The 16,154-nt window shown below is 54.4% G+C and overlaps 4 protein-coding genes across 4 annotated transcripts; all 4 read left to right on the top strand.

Annotated features, from left to right (window-relative positions):
- Positions 1-233: 233 nt before the first annotated feature.
- On the top strand, positions 234-1,376 carry BESB_043620 (SAG-related sequence; the record flags this gene model as incomplete). The annotated part of the gene is made up of 1 exon (XM_029362813.1): positions 234-1,376. One exon carries the CDS (start codon positions 234-236, stop codon positions 1,374-1,376), a length of 1,143 nt encoding a protein of 380 aa, XP_029220179.1.
- Positions 1,377-3,193: 1,817 nt separating this feature from the next.
- On the top strand, positions 3,194-5,958 carry BESB_043610 (SAG-related sequence; the record flags this gene model as incomplete). Its single annotated transcript, XM_029362812.1, has 3 exons — positions 3,194-3,526; positions 3,655-4,095; positions 4,960-5,958. 3 exons carry the CDS (start codon positions 3,194-3,196, stop codon positions 5,956-5,958), a joined length of 1,773 nt encoding a protein of 590 aa, XP_029220178.1.
- A 1,564-nt stretch (positions 5,959-7,522) lies between these two features.
- BESB_043600 (SAG-related sequence) lies at positions 7,523-8,680 on the top strand (the record flags this gene model as incomplete). The annotated part of the gene is made up of 1 exon (XM_029362811.1): positions 7,523-8,680. One exon carries the CDS (start codon positions 7,523-7,525, stop codon positions 8,678-8,680), a length of 1,158 nt encoding a protein of 385 aa, XP_029220177.1.
- Positions 8,681-13,722: 5,042 nt separating this feature from the next.
- On the top strand, positions 13,723-14,853 carry BESB_043590 (SAG-related sequence; the record flags this gene model as incomplete). The annotated part of the gene is made up of 1 exon (XM_029362810.1): positions 13,723-14,853. One exon carries the CDS (start codon positions 13,723-13,725, stop codon positions 14,851-14,853), a length of 1,131 nt encoding a protein of 376 aa, XP_029220176.1.
- Positions 14,854-16,154: the final 1,301 nt, after the last annotated feature.

Raw genomic sequence — 16,154 nt, 5'->3', positions numbered from 1 at the left:
ACGGTGTGTGAGGGACGAAACCCATGGGGCTGCGGAGTGCCTCACCGAAGCGGGTTCCGCACACCCAGCCGCGAGCGAGCGGGACAGCGACAGAACAAAACAACGCAACTAGCTTTTTCTCGACCACGCGACCGCTGTTCAGCATCCCACGTTTCCTGCATTCTTTCTAGCGCGTACCCTCCGCTCTGACTGCCGTAACATGTTTATGCAGACAACTGTTCAGACTTTTAAAGATGCAAAGTGACGGTGTAGAGGGCAGGAGGCGGCGAGGGCTTACGCCGCAGACCTGGAATTGGTTGGTCCTTTGCTTGGGAGGCGCCTTGCTATGCGCGCGTAGAAACGGCGTTGAAGGCATTCTTCAAGAGGGACCGCTGAGAGGAAAAGTGCACGAGGGAGGAGACGCATCCTCTGCCGCAGCTGGGATAGCAACGTGTAATTTTTCTGGCAATGAAGGCGCGCCGGACTTTGACGTCTTGACGCTGTCCGCAGGGAAAACTGGTGTTTCTCTGCGTTGCGTTGCAGATGACGTCGAAATTGTACCCGCTGATGTTCATGAGGTATGCGTCGCCTTTAACGACGCTCCTACCTTAGAGGATTGCCAAAAACCTGCAGGCGGGACCACGAGCAAGCACGAAACCCTGGAGACCCTCCTTGGCACACAGAGCCCGATAAAGTGGACAGAGAGCGAGGTGAGTGAAACTCCAAAGAGCAAGCAACGCACACTTCAGCTGGACCCCTCGCAGCTTCCCCTCACGGACGAGGCCTTCTTCGTCGGATGTCAAAGTCCTAGAGTGGGGCCCAGCAAATCATGCAAGGTGACAGTAAAGGTGCTGGCGCGAGAGTCGTCTGTCAAAGACAGTGTTGTCACATGCGGCTACGGCGACGGCAGCAACAAAGACGGACCGCTGAAGGTAGACCTCACAGAAGCGAGCAACTCGCTTGAGTTGATATGCGGGGAGCAGGGTTCCGTCAAGCCTGCGACTTTCCTGACTAAAGTCTGCGAAGACAAAGAGATGCAGAAGTGCGACAAGGAGCTCAAGGACATCCTCCCGGGGTTCGACGCTTCCTGGTGGGGAGCGTCAAAAGAAGGAGGGAGTGAGTCGGCAAAGCTGACCATCCCCGCGACCGGATTTCCTGCCGAAGACCAGTCGTTCTACATCGGGTGTAGCCTCCACCCGACTGAGCCGCCTCGTGAAGATACGTTGACGGCTATGGGTATGCAGCCCTCTGCTGAGAACGAAAAAGAGCCGGCATGCAAGGTGCTGGTGACTGTCAAGGCCACTAGTTCGTCCATGTCGGCGTTATATGACGTGACGACTGTGGCTGCAGCTTTGGGTGCCTTATCTCTAGCCAGAATTGCCGTCGACTCTTTCTGAGTCGGTTCTGAATTGCGCGTGTGGTGCCTGGCTTGGTACGGTGTTGGTGCGACTCGGCATGCGAGCTCTGTGGTAGTATTCCTTGCATAACACGTCTCTCAGAGATGTGTTGTAGTAAATGTTTCAAATGTGGACATTCGTGACTCTCATCCGCATGACATGGTCCCATAACCTTATCGCGTAGTCTCAATGTTTTTGAGTCAACCTTCTGGAAAAGCGTGGACATGAGATAGTCTGATTCTCAGTATCTTTTGTAGAGCGAACGAATGCATCATACAGTTTTGGGATTCCTCACGGGTTAGCGCCCTGTGAACTAAGCAGTCGCTTTGCGCACCAGGTCAGCCTGCATCGCCTGGGGGGATGCTCCTCAGTAGACAGTAAGTCAGATGCGGCGGAATACCACACAGGGCACCTCCAGACCAACTTATGCGAACTCTCACACATGAGGATTCGGGTGCCGACTGTAAACTCGCTACATTACTAATCCATTCTGTCAGTTTCTCACCACAGAGGTACAAAATAAGAGCAGAAGCTTTCATTACTATCCGTCTGTCCCTTGGCATCTACGCAGCACTAGATTTTGTTGCTTATGGCGTGATACTAAATTGAAGTCCCCTTGAAGACGTGAATTAAAATCGTAGCTGCATCTATAAAGGTGGACGGCTTGGATGGCACGCCTCATGACAGAACACCCCAGCACAGCCGCATGCGGAGAATCCGCTAATAGCCTTCGTTGTTAGAATGTAGTGTGGCTCCCTTACATGTATATTCTCCCCGCAGCCGACACACCCAGGTGGACCTTGACAAAAGTTGCTTGTGCATAGCGGCGGAGTTGGCGCCGGTGTCAAAGATATTGAATCGTCAGCTCACTACGGCCCGATGACGAACTAGAGAGAGTGCCACTCGTTTTTACACCTTCTGCATATATCTCATTGGGTGTGCCTGACTGTCCATCGTGGGTGGTTTTTGCTTGTTGTATGTACTGGGCGTCACGGACTGCGCTGCATTTTTTGTCTCTCTTGTGGATTGGGGTTGGGCTCCAGGCTTAGGCAGCTTTTCAAACATTCACGACAGACTAACCGGCTCTTGCAAAAATACAGTGGCCATTAGGGATAGAGGGTCTGGTTTCCGCCACCTCCTCTTCTACCGTATAATTGTAGCCCAAGGCGCATGTTTTCCTCCGTGGCGTCGTCTCACTGATCAGGAGCCCGAGAAGGAAAAAAGGATGTGCAGACCCAGCGAGAATATAGGTGGTGGGCAGACACGGTTTCTGCTCTACTCTGTACCTCAGTGGGAAGAATTGGAGTGAGTAGGCAAGCTGCAGCAAGGGTCGGGCGGGACTGGTTTCGAGGCACAGGCTTATTAAGGGCGAACTCGTTCGTTGCTCGTCCTGGGTTCCCCAACCCCGGCTCGACCGCCCCAAGGTACCGCGACCCCGCGGCGCGCCCTCAAACTCATCCACGCGCAGTCCGGATTCACCGTCGCAGGCGCTGGGCATTTCGGCATGCAGCATACGAAGCTTATGAAACAGTTCTATCAGAAAGCTCAAAGCAGTTCCAGTCGCTTTGACAGAGAGCGCGTACAGACAGAGCGTGTCCAGTTTAGCAGAGACTTTCGTCAAATGACCAACAACTGCAGGACGGCAACACGACGCGCGATTTTCAGTTCGATGGCCGCAAAGCTGTTGGTCATCAGTGTCGTCGGGTTCTCTTAGTTCGCGGTGGCCCAATTGTTGCAGGCAATCTCCACGATGGACTCCGAAGGAGGGTATCGTCGAAGTTGAATGAGACACCGCCCTCCACGTCTCCGGACGCCACATGCGATTCTACAGGAGAGTCGAATGCCCACCACAGCCGAATGCCAGCGTCGCTGTGTCGAAGAAAAAACTTACCGCAGTGTCACAGTGTTCCAGTCAAGGCCACACGGTCGTGCCGCAAACAGGGACAAAAGTGTGCAATGCAGATGAGAAAGGTTCCGGTGTCAACGAAGGCCAAACGGACGACAACAACCAGATCGACCTAAAAGCTCTGCTTGGAGCAATCCAAGAGATAAACTGGCAGACAGACACCCCACCTTCCCCCGTTAACACGAGAGGCCAGACGCTGCGGCTTCAAGCATCAGACCTCCCTCTGGCGGACAAGTCCTTCTTAGTAGCAAGTCAGAAATCCGCACTCAAGCCTCCGACAACAAATGCAAACTCACCGTCAATCTTCTGACTCGAGTCTCAACTGCCAACAGCACCGTTGTCACATGTTTGTGTGGTTCTGCCAGTAACCAGGTTGGTCATTTCAAGGTCGATCTCACAGAGACGAACAACACCGTGGAGCTCGTGCGCGGGGAAGGTGAGTCGCTGCAGCTTGCGTCTTTCACGACAAAATTCTGCGAGGACGCCGCATTGGAGAAATGCGACAAGGAGTACGATATCAAGCTGCCCGGGTTCAACGCCTCCTTCTGGGGAGAGGTGAAAAAGGGAAATGCGTCGGCGAAACTCACCATCCCCGCGTCGGCGTTCCCTGCGGAAGATCAGGCATTCTCCATTGGTTGTTCTCGCAAGCCCACACCTACAACGCCTGGCGCAACAGTGCGGTCAGAGCTTGGGCAGCGGGCGGCAGTCAAGCCGTCGACGTGCAAGGTGTTGGTCACCATCAAAGCCGCCATCTCAGGTGTTGCGGCAGTTTCTGCCGTACAGCCCGTAGCTGCGGCTGCAACGGTTGCCTTCGTAACGGGTACATGTGTGCGCTTTTTCTGAGCAGGGCTAGCCGCGCGCACACCGCGTCCAGTCGAGGGTAATTTGCTGCATGGGATTCCCAGTTTGCATTGTCTAATTCCGCCTAGCACCTCCCGAGGGAGCGGGCATCCACGCTCGAGTCACTGGAACAATGTCTTTCTCGTGGCCTACATCACGCTAGAAGCGCCAGGCTCCTTCTGCCTCTTGCAGAGGGAGACGCAGCAAGGGTTATATCCAGGGCGCCCTGTCAAGGCAGTCCGCGACTGTCGAGCCCCTGTCTAAAACAGCTGTCAAAGGCGGAGCAATTCAGGTGAAGATGAATGGACTCATTGATAATCTGCTCCACCTCGCCACTGGGGCCTAGTAACACCATGGTACTTACGAAAAGCGTTAGCAGACAAAGTTGATGCCAGACCAGGTGGTGCAAGCCCCATTTGGATACCAGCTACAGGCGAAACCTTTTGAATCATATTTTTTTGGAGTGTAATCAGGGGGCGATGCTAACAAGAGGAAAAACCGCGCTCGCCCCCCACCCCTCTGCAATTGATGGTGGGGCGGGCGACCCCCTCAACTACCTGGCACCGTCCCCAGGGGCTGTCCGTCATTCCTCTCCTAGCAACGCCGCCTGTGGATGTGCAGAGAATGAATACTATCTGCACACCCCGGGAAGCTGGGGAACGACAGCGTCTTCAGTTGAAGCTCCTGAATTCTAGCGCTAGTCGTTTTCTGTAAACGATGTACACCATGGCGAGAAAGTGGTGTGTTCACCCAAAAATACGGGGTGTTAGGCACCAAACCCATATCATAGTCGCTGCCGCGTGTATCGTCGGCGTGGTGTTCCTTTGTACCGTGCAGATTACTGAAGGCCTACCGGTTCGGACCCAGAAAAAATCGGAATCCTCGTCCTCCCAGCATGTAGTCGCCAAATGTGAGCTTAACCCCGACAACAACAAGGAGCAGCCATCTCCGCCAACCGTCGAATTGTCCAAGGATCAGCTTAGTGCTAAGCTACAGTGCACTGGACAGGGTAACAAAGTTGTGCCGCAGAAGACCACAGACGTGTGTACGTCAGAAAAAGAAGACGCCACAGTTGAGGAGTGTGAGAAACGGACCAACGCCAAGCATATAACACTGGAAGCGCTGCTCGAGGCAGGCAGCCCGATTCACTGGGCTAACGCTGCCCTCTCACCGCCCCCTGATAGCGGGGAAGAGTGGTCTCTCGAGTTGCACGAGTCGCAGCTCCCTTTGTCCGATAAGACGTTTTTCATTGGTTGCAAAAAGCAGGGCGATGACGAGAATCCCGGTTGCAAGCTCACCGTATTTATAAAAGCCAAAGCTTCTTCCGCCGAAAAGAACGTCGTCGCATGTGCCTACGGGAAGGACAGCAACACTGACCAACCCCTGCAGGTGGAGCTGACAAAGGAGAACAACACACTGGAGCTGCTTTGCGGGAAAGAAGGCTCTGTACGGCCCGAAGCCTACCAAACGACCTTCTGCGAAGACGCAGACATGAAAACCTGCGGCATAAGCTACAGCGAATTGCTTCCGAAGTTCGACAAGTCGTGGTGGGCGGAAGGAAGCCCAGCACAGACCACGGCAAAATTGATCATCCCGCCGACTGACTTCCCAGCAGAAGACATGACTTTTTACATGGGCTGCTCTGCTGGGGAGGCTAGCCCTGAAGAACAAAAGCTCCTTGCGTCTGAAAATGTGGAGCAGCCTGCTAGCAAAGTGCCCGCTTGCAGAGTGCTGGTGACTGTAAAAGCGAAGGCGATGTCCTCGCTTGCGCAACCCACTTTCCAGACAGCTGTTGTTGCTTCAGTCCTGACTGCGTGTTTCTCTGTCGTTGTATAGCGGAAGACGCTGCTTTCGCATTTCTCTGAGATGCCATGTTCATGAATTTCAACCCGCTTTGGGATTTTTGTTGCCGGGGCTTCTTCAAGGCCGATGAGTAATCTGAGTGAACGTATATGGATGGATGTACCACGTGTGGGCGCACTATGGTTCGGGTGGTCAATACATTCGAAGCCTTTTGTTCCCACAGTGCTCACGATATGGGCGCCGACTCCCTGCGCCGTAAACGAGGAGATCTACATCGGCGCTGACAGTGGCACGCATACTGACTTTCGTGAGCATGTTGAAGGAAATTACGTATGGCGTATTCAGCCCCTCGTGTGGCGCTATTTTGCCGTCAAGTCGCAGCCCGGCGCGAAGGAAAGCAGGGTGTGCGATTGTAAGCATCCACGAGACTTACACCGTTTCAAGAACGCGCCCCTTTTCACAGCCACTTCGCAAGCATGGCAACTGCAACATCAAATCGACGGCCTTCTCCGCTTTCAGCTCCATCATTATGCGGTACCACGCCCATTAGATCCGGATGGCACAGAGTCGTCGCTGTCCGCTGGTTTCCTTTTTAGAAGCAACTGCGAAAACATCTAGTGTTGTGCAATATCTTGTCATTAATGTCCGGACGGCTACGACTGGTGGGAGATCTGCGGCTGGCAGGTTCTAACACGTCTCACAGCCCTCAGTGGGTAACTCCACGAAGCCGGAATCTCGTAAGTCCTGCTAACGCTCTTAACCCTCTTCCGAATTGGAGCTGCAGGCTTCTAAAGCGCCCCATGTTCGCTTCACTACCATTTGCCGGTCACATGCCTTGCAGGTGAAGCAAGTCACTATGGAGTGCATTGCCGTGCCGCGAATGATGATCCAGAACTGTCATACACGCGCTGAACCCTCAGGTAATTGGGATGCGGGCTTACCGGTTCTCCACGGGCTGTAATTCAATGTAGCGCTTCAGTGAGCTGGGGGAGAGTTTTGTTTCTCGACCAGGCCTCAGAGTATCATACGCTTCTGAATGATGACACGCCATCCCTGGAAGGGACCGTCACGCAGTATTGCGATAGACGATTCTGCAAGAGACGTGCATGGTCCGGTGGTTCTTACCATTCGCCAAAAAACGCCGTTGCCCGTTCTATTGCCTGTCTGCCGTGAAATGAAGTATAGCTTGACGCGAATACCTACCACCTACAAAAACACTGAGGTGATTCTCATCTTTTCCGCACCGTAAGGCTGCCGCTAGGGAATTAACAGGCACAGTGAAGGAAGAGCTGCAGGAACCCATTCCTTCTGTTTATTCTGGTAGCGCCGCCCGACAAGACAGAGGTCACCTGCGACGCGATGATCCCGGGGTTCACCTCTGGCGTGTCCTCCTTGCTCCGAGTCCGCATGCAAATCGTATCTTGGCGCGCCTCACCCGACATCCGCGCGGCTCGCGAGCGGCGCGTGTGTCTTCAGCGTGGCTTTTCCTCCCCACCGACATGATTTGTCTTCAGGTTCCAACTTTGACTGTGCTTTGTATTACCTTTTCCGTTGTCGAAGAGAAAGTTCTCTCGAATGCTTGGCGAAATTCACCAGCATGGCAGCGATTCGTAGAAGAGTCCACGGACGGACGGCGTTCAAGTCAAAGGCCCGGAAGCTGTTAGCCGTCTGCTTGGGAGGTGTTCTGGCATTGTCAGGTGGACAAGGAGCCAATGGGCAAGCTCAAGACAGCCCTCTGATGCACAACTTGCGGTTAGAGAATAAACCAGGTAGTGGTCCTGCTGGGCTTTCCACCTGCAACTTCTCTACCGATGACGAAGCCCCAACGGAACCCATCTTGACGTTGTCCAAAGACCAAACTACAGTTACGCTAGAGTGCACAGGCAATGAAGCCAAATTCGTGCCGACAGAACCAACAAACGTCTGTGTAGTAAAGAAGGACGAAGCTGCTTTGAAGGGCAGTCCCGTGTCGGAGGAAGACCCGAGCCTGAAGGATTGCCAAGGAAACACCAGAAAGGCCACTGTCGAGCAGATGGCCTTGAAAGACCTCCTCGGGGTGAAAGACACAATTCAGTGGACCGACGTCTCCACCCCAGGCATAAAAAAAGCCCTGCATCTCGAATCCCAGCAGCTCCCTCTGACGGACAAGGCCTTTTTCGTCGGATGCCATAAGACGCCTGAAGACACCCCACAGAAATGCAAGGTCACTGTAAATATCCTGGCGAGAGAGTCGACTGCCGAAGAGAACGTGGCCAAATGCGCCTACGGCGCGGCCAGCAACAATGCCAGTCCACTGAAAGTGGATCTCAGTGAGGCGAACAACACGATGGAGCTCGTGTGCGGGAACGAGGGCTCAATACATCCTTTGTCTTACACAGCTAAATTCTGCACGGACAAAGGGATGGATAATTGCAGTGAGGAATACAAGGACATTCTGCCCGACTTCGATGCGGCTTGGTGGACGCCAGGAGAAGGTGGCGGCGAGTCGGCAAAGCTGACCATTCCCGCAGCTGGTTTCCCGGCCGAGGACCAATCGTTTTACATCGGATGCTTGCACAAGACACAGCAGACTGAAAGTCCTCCAGTCTCGTCAAGCACTACCCCTGGAGATGCCGCTGCCGTATTCTCACCCTGCAGTGTGTTGGTGACTGTTAAGGCCGCTAGCTCCGATGCCTCTGCAGTTCCTGAAGCCAGTGCTGCGACCGCAGCTGCTGCCGGTGTGGCGCTGACCGGAATTTTAGCCGGCTCCCTCTGAGCGCCATCCGGAGCTCTGAGGAGATCGACTGCCGCCAGACTGGTTTTGCCGGAGCCTGCCCTAATGCAGCGTGCTTCTCGAGTTTTCTTTCGATCTGTCGGTTGCCGGCGGATTATGGTGATCTTGAGATTGTCAGGTTCCCAATTGGCTCAAGATCATGCAGACATGTTTAGACCGCTGTACGTGCGAGGCAACTTCCTCAGCACACTACGCATGCAGCTGCCGCATGATTATCATCTGCGTAATGACCGGGCGGCCAGGGCGATCCGCATACCACTGATGTGAGTGAATCGATGGATCGCCTCGCCCTTGTTCCAAAAAGGTGATGCATTGGAAATGTGGCTCTTGAAGATATGAAAAACGCCAAACCTATAGGCTGGCACTGCCTGCGCTCCGCTCCGCTGCCCTCTGTCCGCCCCTCCACATATACTTACTCAGGGACCATCTAGGAGGCTCGCACAGACCTGGGAGTGGATGTCACCTACAGCAGAGGCTCCCCCCTTCTGCCTCAACGGGCGGACCCCAGACGAAGCTCTAGTTTGATGTTCCTCCCTTTCCTGAGGCTTCGGTCCAGCTCTGCGTGAAGCCTTGTCGTGTTAAGGCACTATGTGCACAGGCAGAGAGATTAAATACTGGGATCTCCGCACCATGTCACTTTGCCTGACGTCTCCGGCTTCCAGGTCAACCGCACGATGGGCATTTATCTGCTTGGTGAGGCGTCCGACAGCGCGCGAACAGGCCCGTGATTCACATGAGAGTGACGTTTCGTTCCTTCTTCACGGCCTCAAAAGAGGACCGTTCCCGTGTAAGTGTACATGCAGCACCGCCTACGCTTCCTCGGTCACTCCCTACGTCTTCGTGAGGAGTCGGTCGAGAGGCGTTTGTGCTGCAACAAGAAAGCCATTCAAAGACATTCTGATGCCGGCATGTAAGCTGACGTCAAATGAGCTGTGCATTGACCAGTTGCTGTGTCGAGGTAGGAAATGTGGCGCACTCTTTATACGTTCACCCGCACTCCAGCTGACGCGCAGCGCCTGAAGAGAGACACCACTGCGGCGTGCTAGAGACGTCAGCTGTGCGTCCGAGACTCCGGAAAAGCCTCTGGCCCTTCTGCGCCCACGCTGGATGTCGGGGTGGCGTCGGAGCATTGAGCGGTCGACATGTTTTGCAAGGGGATATTCCTGGTGTCACGAACGGCAAGAAATCCGCGCATTCTTTGGCGCTCTTGTCGCCTTGTCGTCGTCTGCCCCTGCGGCCGCCTGTGTTTGCTTTGGATGAAGGACACACGCAGCCATCGCTGTGCTTGGTGTCCCAGCACAGCCATGGGTTTGATGACGCATATATGGACGATGCGCACCTTCACAGCAGAGCAGGGGGAGAACTACCCAACCGATACTCACTGTGTGGAGCTGCTAGTCCTCTGACAGCACTAATTTCACCAAACTGGGTGCAATTTATGAGAGTCACAGTTCCCTGAGTATGCATTCCAATGGCCTGCCGTGGGGACAGCACATAACAAACCGCGGGGCAGAAAGCATGGAATCCCGTCTTGATTCTTTCAACTCGCAGGCGTCTTCCTGCCGCCGAAGCAGCGGCACCGCGATGCTGCCTAAATCTCGAGCTTACAGTGACCGCCAGCCCTCATGTGTCGCGATGAGGGTGCGCACATGGCTAGCAGGACGGGGGATTTGCTCTTGGCACGCGCGGTGGCCTCGGGTATGCCAATATACGCGCACGATTATTTACACAAGGGTGCCGCCGACCAAGTGTGACTCAGTCTCTTCACTTTACAAGGAGACTTTCTGCTCGTACAGAACTTTCAAGCAGGAGCGAATGTCTAGTGTCTCCGGAAAATGACATTCCACTGGCCTATGGCTCATTCGCAGGCAGTTGTTCCTCTTTGGTTACAATAATCAGTGGGAACCGTTCCGATGAACGGTTTTCCGACCCTCAGATCTTTTTTCAGCCTGACAGTGCGTGATGTAACTGTGCAGACACGTAACCCCGCCTTCATTTTCCGCGTCGCCTCAGCCCGCCGTCAGCGCTGAGGTCAGTACTGCCCTTCCCCGAAGTAGGGTCAGCAGAACATAGCCTGACCCGACCAACCACGAGAATGAGCTGGTATTGTCTCTTCCTTTGGAGATGCTAACCCGAAGATTGGCTGAAGTCGCAGGAGAACGGCGCCACGCGCTACGCCGTTGCTCCTCGCCGGCGTGCCAGGCCGCGACACGGTGAGAACTGAAGGAACACGTCGCAAACGTATCCACCTCACGGCGAGCAAGACTCAGTATTATTGCATTAGCGGCTGCATGTCGGCGGATTTATGCAAGCTGGCCAGTCTGTAACTCGGAGTCGATGCTCCCAAGACGAGAATCCCAACTCATCATGCGCGTAGCGCATACTGGCGAGACAGGGATAGATGACCCGCGCCCGCTGCAGATGCTGTCCGGCGCGTTCCACAGGGTTCCGCTAGTACCCTCATTCTACACGCTGGCATTAGTAGACAATCTCAGATATTCGAAAGTACCGTGTCAGATTAAGGCTTCCAAATCGTTTTCTCTTGTTTTCGTGATAGTGTTCATCATGGCGAAAAATGGGGGAATGGCTCGTAAACGGCCGGTTTTCCGGCGTAGGTCCCGTGTGTTCGTCGTCATGTGTATCGGTGGCATGGCGTTGTTTTTCCTTGAACAACCTGTTCAAGGGCTGTTGCACGGCAGCCTGAAAGGGGGGTTTTGCAGAGAACCCGCCACTTCAACCGCAAGTCCCCAAATGTAGACTCACCGTTGACAAGAATCAGGGCAAGCCTTCTCCTCCAAGCATCGAATTGTCGAACGACAATCTCGGCGCCAAATTGCAGTGCTCTGGTAAGACCAAAACAGTCGTACCGCATACTATGAACAGCGTTTGTAAAGCAGACAGCACTGAAGCAACCGTTGCGGACTGTGCAAAGAGGCAAGGTAAGCCGGTCATTTCACTGCAACATCCCTTCGAGTCGGACAGCGAGATTACGTGGACGAAACCTGCCTTGCCCCCCCGATGACGGGGAGGAGTGGTCTCTGGAGCTGCAGCAGTCGCAGCTCCCTTTTCCGATAGAACCTTCTTCGTTGGCTGCAAACGTGTAACTGGTGACGAAAGATCGATGTGCAAACTCACCCTATCTGTAAAAGCCAAAGTGTCGTCCGCCGAGGAGAACATTGTCACATGCGAGTACGGCAAGGACAGCCACCGGGACAGGCCCCTGCATGTAGAGCTGACAAAAGAAAAAAACTATCTGGAGTTGGCGTGAGAAGCACCGGAGCAGCTCGAGTCTCGAATTGTCCGGCAGCCTGGTGGCAAAGTGCCGTCTTGCAGAGTGCTTGTGACAGTGAAAGCGGGGGCGTCCTCCTCGCTTGTGCCATCAAGTTTGCACGCAGCTGCGATTGCTTCGGGGACTGCAGTCGCAGGTGCGTTTCTTCCCGTCGGTCTGTAGCCGAAGCGGCGGCTGTAGCTTCGCTCTAAGACATAGTGTTAGTGAACCATCTACCCGCTTCGGGATTTTGGGCGCAGTGGCATCTTCACGGATCCGCAGTTATGTCACGGAGGAAATGCGGATATGCATTATCTGCAGTGTGTTTGGTATGTCATTCGAAGCCCTTGTGTCTTCCGTCGACCGCGCACATGGTGGTTGGACGCCTTTTGTGCCCCGAAAAAGAAAGTGCACTGGCGCTCACAGATGCTCGCCTACGGAGGACCGTGAACAGGTTCCAAGATGGTACGTGCGAAGGACTGTGTGGCAGGTCTGGGGTTGTAATGTGCCGTCCAGCAGCATCGCCTTGCAAGGAACAGCGCAGTGGACGTCCGCGCGCGTCCTGGGGATGCATTTCTTCTCAACGGTCTGCTCCTTTCCAAACGTCCAGCCGCAAAATGGCGATGGTCACCTCGGCAATCGTCGTCATAGCCGGCCGGCTGGTCTCTGTGGCTCCGCATTCACTGGGTCAGGCAGCCACGGAGCCCCCGCTGTCAGTATTTTCGGTCAGGTCGAGACCAGTTCGGCTGCGAAAGCAGCTGCGGCTGCGTGGCGACGGGCAACGCATTCTATACCGGCATGCTTCCTGGGAGATTTGCAACTGAGCAGTTCGCACTTAAGATTGCACAGCGTCCCTTACCTAACACTACGCGTCCGGCATCTAGTTGAGCCTGCTAACCCTGTATGAAGTACAACGCAGGGCGTAGAACGTGGCATGCATATCTGAACCCGTGAAGCACATTTGCTGAATGTAGATAGCATTTTAGCAACTCCACCGAATCAGGTCCTCGTGGGTTCCGAAACGCCTACTGTCCTTGTCACTCGAGCTGCCACCTGCGGAGTGCCAGGGACCGCGCGACAAGCTTGTCGCTCTTTATGCTCTGTCGAGCAGGATGATGGAAACCGCTCGTGCACGAGGATGCGCGCTGTCCGGTCCTTCTCGGAAGGTGTGTGAAGACCGGCGATCCTACAGGAGACGCGTGCCTGTTCAGGTGGTCTTGTCTTCACAACAAAGCATACAGCATGAATGACAAAGCACGCGGCACTGCTTCCAAGCTTCAGTGTGTCGGTTCCGCCTCGTCGATTTGTCAAAGTAGTGAATACGGAAGGCCGCCAGCCAACGCGCCACAGTCCCTGGCAGGAAGCAAATTCATGAGGCTAAAATTTGTGCCAACTTCAGTACCATCATGCAGCCCATGGCCGTGCAGCAAAAACGGGCGGAACCATCGATAATGAAATGAATGAGCACATTCCCGTTCGGGTGCCGTGCTCCAGAGGCTCCTCGCGTGGCAAGACAACGCCGCCGCTCTGGGAGAGCCGGCGCGTGGCGGGCAGCCTGTCGGAAACTGCATGACTCCCCACGGTACCAAGGCGGCCTTTCTGAAGGCCCGCGGGCGCTGAGTTCCGGTTAACATGAGGCACACGACCGTTTTGCAGAGTGCCTTTCCAGTAGGTGGGCTTCGTCATGAAAGTTATGATACATTTGGAGTGAGCTGCACTCTCAGCGCCGCTTCATATAAATTCAAAAACCTCCAAAATGCTGAATGGCCATCCCGTGTGCCGCCGAGGTGGCGGCTTGATGCCGAAGGCCCGACGCTTCTTGTCCATTTGTCTGGGAGGAACCCTGTTGCTGTCCGGGCTAAAAGGCATCGAAGGCTCTTTTGAAGACGGGCTGCGGCTCCGAGGAGTGGAGGGAAATTCTGAAGACCCATCATCTCCGGCGACAGTCGCCACCTGCCAACTGCAGGGCGACAGCCCACTTGACAAAACCGAGTTGACTCTGTCGAAGGAGAGCCCTACAGTTACAGTGCATTGTAAAGACGAACCGTTCGAATTCGTTCCGCAAAAAAATACCGAGGTTTGTGTTCCAGAAGAGGAGGGAGCTACTCTCAAGGACTGCAAGGAAAATTCGGGGAAAGGCACCAGCATGGCGGTGCCCTTGGAAAATCTCCTCGGAACGAAAGGCCCAATCCAGTGGAGCGGGAACGGCGTCGCCGACAAAGTCGGCAACAAGGAGCGAACTCTCAAACTAGACGAGTCACAGCTGCCCTTTGCGGACAAGTCATTCTTTGTCGGTTGCCTGAACACCCCGGAAGAGGAGCCCGAAGAATGCAAAGTTAAAGTTAGTGTGCTTGCGAGAGAGTCGTCTGTTAAAGATAACGTCGTCACATGCGCCTACGGTGCAGACAGTAACAAGGCCAGTCCACTAAAAGTAGATCTCACAGAGGCTAACAGCACGCTGGAGCTCTTTTGCGGGACAGAAGGGATGGTACAGCCTGAGTATTACACATCTAAATTCTGCAACGAGGAACCCATGACGAACTGCGACAAGTTGTACAAGGACATTCTCCCGGGTTTCGAAACGACTTGGTGGACGAAAGCAAATGGCGGGAACGAGTCGGTGAAGCTGACGGTTTCCGCATCGGGATTTCCTTCGGAGGACCAGTCATTTTACATCGGATGCTCTCTCAGGACCATACAGACGACTCCCGGAGTACCTTTAAGGTCTCCTCCTGTAGCCACACCTGCGGCAAGTTCTTCCCGCTGCAAACTATTGGTGACAGTGAAGGCTGCCACCTCTGATGCGTCTGCAGTTCCGCCCGCCGGCGCTGCTGCCACAGCTTCTGGTATCGTCGTTCTGACCGGAATATTCGCTGGTACCATGTGAGCGCGAGGTTGTCTGTGTTGGCAGCCCTGATAGCGCTTGGGTAGCTGGCTAAAGACAGTGTCTGAGATCTCGGGGTTATTATTGCAGAACCATGTGATCGGGGTACTTCCGGTAACTCCTGCTCTGTTCCTGCTTGTTAGGTGCGATGAAACAAGACTTTGACAGGTTCATCGCATGGCGTCAGGTGTGTCACCCCTCTTGTACGTGGCGCACACACGCGGGCATTCATCATCGTATACTACCTCTGTGGAGTCAGCTAGCATAGGAGACAAACTGTGCAAACGTGGAATCGGTAATTGGCAATCTGATCGCCTTGTTCGGCTACCGCACTAAGAACGAGTGATTTCATACGCATAATATAAGTTTGCTTGGCTGCATCAGGTGGCTGTACCCTCCAGCATCGGCGCTCTCTCAGTCAAATGCACTTCCGGCAGCATCACGGGCATTGCTGTTTAAGGACGGACCTCGGGAAGGTGACTGCACACCCAGCACACAGTACTACACACAATATTGTCACTCTCGACCGTGAGGATCGGCGCGCTCTCAATGAGAGCAAGTCGTTGGGTTCTGCTGCTCTCCCGAAATTCGTTCGGCTGTCTTGGATACAACCAGCACGAGGGGACGTGCTGCGTCGCAGCCCAGCAGGAGGCGTCCCCAAGAGCTGATGGAAAAGGCTATTCCATAGCATGGCAAAGCTACGAGGCATCTCCGTGCAACAAGTAAAGGCTATTGCAGTGTCATTTACCCCAGATGGCGATTGACAGACAAGCCTGAAAAAGCCGTCAATGCGCACCCTTTCGCACGAAGATTCCGTCCCCCGTCTCTCTGCGCGTGTGGTGGAAACTTATGATGCTGAAATACATGAAGTTGCTCGTGCTCCGGGACGCTCTTCCCTCGTCGTCTTAACGAAGCAACAGGCCTGCGCTGAAGCACGCGTGTCTGCCGTAACAATCGAGTCCCGGGTAGCCACGCTGCAGAGGCAAACTGACAGGAAGCCCTCCGCTCTCCGTCAAAATGGTTCTCTCCTTCTAGCAAAGAGGATCCTCGCAACGAAATTTCAGATGTAGAACTCCATTCTCGACGTGGGCGAAGTTACAGACCGGTACACTGGTATGGAGTCATCTGGATGCGCTAGTTCGGCATCGCTGGGAGGTTAAAGAGCATAGGAGATGTACACGCCTTAATTGGTGCTGCACTGATTTAATTATCGTACAAGCACGCAGTTAGTTAGAGACACTGCCGAGCCCACACCATAGCACCGTATTCTCAAGACGGTAGTACTATCAAGCCTCTTTTTCCAA

The sequence above is a fragment of the Besnoitia besnoiti genome, chromosome III (assembly GCF_002563875.1).
Source record: "Besnoitia besnoiti strain Bb-Ger1 chromosome III, whole genome shotgun sequence".
Classification (NCBI taxonomy): Eukaryota; Apicomplexa; class Conoidasida; order Eucoccidiorida; family Sarcocystidae; genus Besnoitia; species Besnoitia besnoiti.
Note: the sequence above shows the minus strand (reverse complement) of the source record. Positions and strands in the feature narration are given on the sequence as shown.